Below are 5,123 nucleotides of genomic sequence, written 5' to 3'. Positions count from 1 at the left end.
CAGTGCTAGCATTTTCATTTTATGACATTTTCATGACATTAATAATGTTAGGAAACAGCATAGCTTGTAGAAACATATTTTGCCGTCAGATTGGTTCCGTCACGAGGAAACAAATATTTGATCGACAATATACAACCCATAATTCCATGCTGTATCACATATGATACTGCAATTATTGCTTGCCTCACAGATGAAAAAACTTTAATGTCTTTTTTGTTCAAAACATTACAATAGGCTGATAAATAATAAAAACACACCCCAATATTTTTTGTACTGATTTCATACACAAAAATCGTCAAAAGAACATGTTTAGGAACCTTTTGTGCATTGTGTGACAAGCTGCCACCATATTTTCAAGAAAAAAATAACTCGAAAATTTTATTCAGCATTACAGTCACTTTGCATTTCATTTCTCCATGTGGCATGGATTATAAGTAAATTTGTGATTTTTTCTTTAAACTTTTTTTTCATTAAGTTTGCAGGAGTTGCTCCAGGAGTATTATATATCATACACCATGCGGCAAGAAGTTATAAGGCTTACACATACTCATACCCTTAACTCTAGTCTGCATGCATGAATCTTTTCATGCACCTTTTCTTTCATACTGTTGAGTGGAGCGCATCACCGCCTGAACCATTTGGTGATTAGTCTTTGAAAATCATTTGTCTTTCTGTCCATGACTGTCCCGTGATGGCTGTCAATCACTGCATCTGAATGTGCTCGACCAGTTTTGCTTTCATGCATTGTATTTTTTTACATACCTACTTTACTATGGCATGCTGAACCAGAAGTTGACTATGTTCACTTTAGCATAGTGTTTGAATTTATCTTATGAACTGCTTTTATGGCCCCCTGCTTGATCCTCAGAACGCAGAATGTTTCAAACCTCAACTGCTAGAGTAGCCAATTCATAACACACAACAAATTGTACCTTGATGCAGCCTCTCAAGTAATAAATCATTACCAGGAATTTTAAGTCCGCCACATCTAGAAGTGGTAGAATCTTTTTTTTTTTTTTTTTTGTCCTGCAGTGGCATCACTTCTAACGAGCATGTCAGCAGAAAAAATGAAAAGTAGACAAGAACGCTACACTTCATTACTGAAATTATGACATGCTAACGTCTTTAGGTGTGTGAAGAAAAAAAAATTGAAGAAAGTAATGAACACCAGCTTACGAGCAAAATTTTCCAAATGCATTTAATGGATCCAGGCACAGAAACAGCCAAACGAAGTTAGAAGCATTTATACAGTTTACTCTTGCTAGTCTAGTCCTCGAGCACATCAACACTATCATAGCCAACTAGGACATTGTAAAAAACCGTCCTGTGAAAACGCTCTTCAAACACTACAAACCTCTGCCACCCATTTTTCACCCTCAAAGTGCCAAGAAACTGCGCGAGTGTGGATTTTTTGTAAACATACACAGGCTCTAGTGCCCCAGGCTTAAAGCTCCGTTTTCTTCGCAACCCAGGTAATGCTGCCTGAAACACTAAATTAAACATTTGCTGTGATTTGTTGTAGTAGATACGTACTGGCGTGGACCTTAACAAATAAAATGATGCGAGCACGTACGCGGCGAGCACGGAGGTGCCGATCACCTTTTGGCCATTTGGAATTTCATTCGAAAGGCGATCTATAGTGTTTGAGACCTCTGGCCACAGACGAAAGTAATAACTGCCCGCATAGCAGACGACGGCGGCCATCACGCCCGTTCCAGTGATACTAGCCAAATGCATGTAATTGTACAGCCCGCTTGTATACACAAGCTGGTCTTGAGTTGGGTTTAAGCCGTCGTAACGAGCATATTGCTCGCGAGTTTTCTTCAGGAAAGGTTTGGTGTTTTCTCGCCAAGTGCTTTCTCCGCGCTCCTGGCCGTGAAACACCTTCTGCAGCAAAATAAGAAGTACATTAATCACCAGGCAATTTGCTACACCATTCGAAACGCCGTTATAGAGGTAGCAAACAGTGTCGGCCAGTACAAAAATGGTGCAGGAAAACGCAGCCAACAGTTCTTACTTACAGAGCACCTTGGCTTCAGCAGTGCGAATCTTTTGCCTACGCTCAGCAAGCACCCTCTGAAAGCAGCAAGTTCGCATTTGTGAGGCAGTTGCAACCATTGCGCGTGTTAAGTTACATCTAATCATGCCAGTTATAAATCGCGATAGAACAAATTCATCCTTTTCGCACCTTAACATGTTCGACTTCTTTTCCTTGGTAAAACACGTTAATGCGAATCCATTTCGCCTATTAGCATCTTCACTTCAATCGTCAAACGCAACAACGCGAGCCGGTCATCGGCGCACACTGAGCTGCTTGATTGCTAAGCAAAATATGACGAAAAGCATGACCGCACTACACTGTAACCGTACAGTGTAGCATAGAATAAAGAACCAACTGTACTAGAAGGCTTTAGTACACTGCAGTAACCGCGTAACCGCGTTAACCGTACTCAGCAGTGAGCACGTGCGCGCCGCAGAACTTATGCAGCTGATGACGATGATGGTAGTGATTATGGTGATGAGTGGTTTAGGTAATAATCTTGTTTTAAAATATTGCATTTTGATTCTTGGAGGAAGGAAAATTGCTTATTTTACTGGAATTAGTAGAAATTAATTTACTAAAACATCTGAAATTTGGGGGTGGCCCAGCATGAAATTTGGCCCATCCCCAAATTGAACTAGGCCCTCCCATACATTTCACGTTCGGAAACCCCCAAATTTCAGTTGGCCCATCCCCAGTTTCAAGTTGGCCTACCCCTACTATAAGCTTCCCCGTGCATATTCTATTGGTATGGGTATTCTCTCTGATCAATTCTTTTTTATTGGTTGAAATTGTTCCTAATCGCTTATGCTATCAATCATCTATACATTTGCATAACTATAACGACTAAATGTCTTAACTTCGCAAATTGTGCATTTTTTGCACATTACACTTGTCGCATGACTGGGCTGGGGCACTCACCAAAGAATGTTTACGCATAAAAAGATAATCGCTAAAACACTTTCATGCACACAAAAAAAATAAATGTATCATATATTACTGCAACTAACTTGCCTCATCGCAAGTAAAATATTTATGTAACATAAACAAATATTTTTTGTGCAATTTTTGATCGGTGAACCGAAAACGCACTCTAGTGCCGTGCGTATATTGCCCCCGAAAACATGGCCGCAGGTGTTTTTTTTTTTTATTTGCCTTTCTCCATGCCTCCTTGCATGCATGCATTCCTTCCTCCATGCCGCCTTGGCTCGCGTCATGGAGGAAAGAAACTCAGGAGTGGCCCTTACGTCACTCTTTGTGAAGCATTTGTGAAGCTGAAGTACAGTGGCTAAAGTGAAGCCGGGTGTTGGCGTTGTTCATGTCGTTGCTCCGCCTATCAGGCCAGCACTCCTCCTCTGCTGATAACATGCGTGCCGTTCGTTACTGGGAAGTACCGGGCTCGCAGCGTTAAAGACAGGAAACGCATCAAGGCAGATGACGATTATCGTTGTGTGGCAGAAGAGGCATTCCAAAGGGTGTAAACTGTTCTTACACTCTTAAAACGGTTGCACCCTTCGGGGTGTATATTTGTCCCACAACAATAATCGTCATCTGCCTTGCTTGCGTTTCCTTTCTTGAAAGCTCGGCGCTCGCTACTTTCCTGTCGAGAAGCTGCGTCACACTGATAACGCGCATGCCGTTCGTGACTGAGAAGTACCAGGCTCGCAGCGTTAAAGAAAGGAAACGCGGGCCAGACAGATGACGATTATTGTTGTGGGACAAGATACGCCCCAAAGGGTGTAAATGTTTCTAAGAGCGTACACTCTTAAAACGGTTGCACCCTTTGGGGTGTATATTTGTCCCACAACAATAATCGTCATCTGCCTAGCTTGCGTTTCCTTTCTTGAAAACTCGGCGCTCGCTACTTTCCTGTCGAGAATGCTGCGTCACACTGATAACGCGCGTGCCGTTCGTGACTGGGAAGTACCTACCGGGCTCGCAGCGTTAAAGGAAACGCGGGCAAGACAGATGACGATTATTGTTGTGGGACAAGATAAGCCCCAAAGGGTGTAAATTTTTCTAAGAGTGTAGAGTGTATGCGCAAGTTGCATGTGCTGAGCAGTGTATCACCGTATTCATAATTTAGGGGGGTGTCAGAACCCCAATTTACCCTCCCTCTGGTTACGGGCCTTATATGGCATACACATCCGCGCATAACGCCCTTGAGACTTAGTTTAACAATGTCTTTCTTTTTCCCCTAAGGGCGTAATTAACACTGACATTAAAGCACCCGCGGCCACGCATGCTGTATTTAAGAATGTACAAAGGGCATATTTCAAGGGGTGTAAGAGGGGCTTTTTTTTTGCCAATACGGTAACAATTATGACGGCGTCATGAGGTTTCTTTCTGCCAATCTCTGCCTTAGATGGTGCTGAAATAGCATTTGTAATTATGTTGCTGCCATAGGCGCCGACTACAGGGGGCTCCGGGGCCCGAGTCCCCTCCGGAGATTCCCCCCCCCCTCGGCGATGCCGAAGCCTACCTCCTCCCCCCTCCCCACCACCTAACGTGTCATTGCCAGAGTTTTGTCACCCACATCATTTGAGGTTTCTTTTGACCTGCCTCGACCTTTTCACTTAAAATTTTATTGGGGCTAATAGCTTACTGCATCACTGTTGGCACGGACGTGCACGGATTTTGATTCATACTTTGCTTTATTTCTGCAAATCCTGACAATAGGAGAACGAGCGCATTAGAACTACCAGCGGCGGCTGCCTCATCCGTATTTTCTCACTTCACCATTGTTTTAAATTTCCGTTGTAAACACCATGCACATATACAATATATTTAAATATATACACAGGACAAAGTTTATTATATTTTTAAAGAGAAGGAGGTAGCCAATTAACAATTATTTCTACAGGTATGGATAAATTATGCCTAGAGAATGAATATGTTGCTGTATGTTCACCTCGCTTCAAAATGCTTTGTGTGCTTTTCTTACCCTGAAAAAAACCTGTAGACTTTAGTTACCCGGGTCAGCAGTCTTTTATCAACGGCGTGTGAAATGCACGTGAATGATGTGTGTCTCGGTATCGCTTCTCTCTTCAGTAAGCAAAGGTAACGACTCATGAAAAAAAAC

General features: G+C 42.6%; 1 protein-coding gene across 1 annotated transcript; it reads right to left on the bottom strand.

Moving 5' to 3' along the window:
* Positions 1–1,179: 1,179 nt before the first annotated feature.
* LOC142561855 (uncharacterized) lies at positions 1,180–2,493 on the bottom strand. Its single transcript, XM_075673481.1, has 3 exons — positions 2,189–2,493; positions 2,022–2,076; positions 1,180–1,887 (listed from the first exon to the last, which is right to left on the bottom strand). The coding sequence occupies exons 1-3, from the start codon at positions 2,194–2,196 to the stop codon at positions 1,267–1,269; spliced, it is 684 nt and encodes a 227-aa protein (XP_075529596.1). The 5' UTR covers positions 2,197–2,493; the 3' UTR covers positions 1,180–1,266.
* Positions 2,494–5,123: the final 2,630 nt, after the last annotated feature.

Source organism: Dermacentor variabilis, chromosome 1 (genome assembly GCF_050947875.1).
Source record: "Dermacentor variabilis isolate Ectoservices chromosome 1, ASM5094787v1, whole genome shotgun sequence".
NCBI lineage: Eukaryota > Metazoa > Arthropoda > Arachnida > Ixodida > Ixodidae > Dermacentor > Dermacentor variabilis.
The sequence above is the reverse complement of the archived record's forward strand: the minus strand, read 5'-3'. Positions and strand labels throughout refer to the sequence as shown.

Coding starts and splice junctions, on each gene's coding strand:
- LOC142561855 (XM_075673481.1), bottom strand. Junction 1,888..2,021: donor TGCTGAAGCCAAGGTGCTCT/GTAAGTAAGAAC, acceptor ATTTTGCTGCAG/AAGGTGTTTCACGGCCAGGA.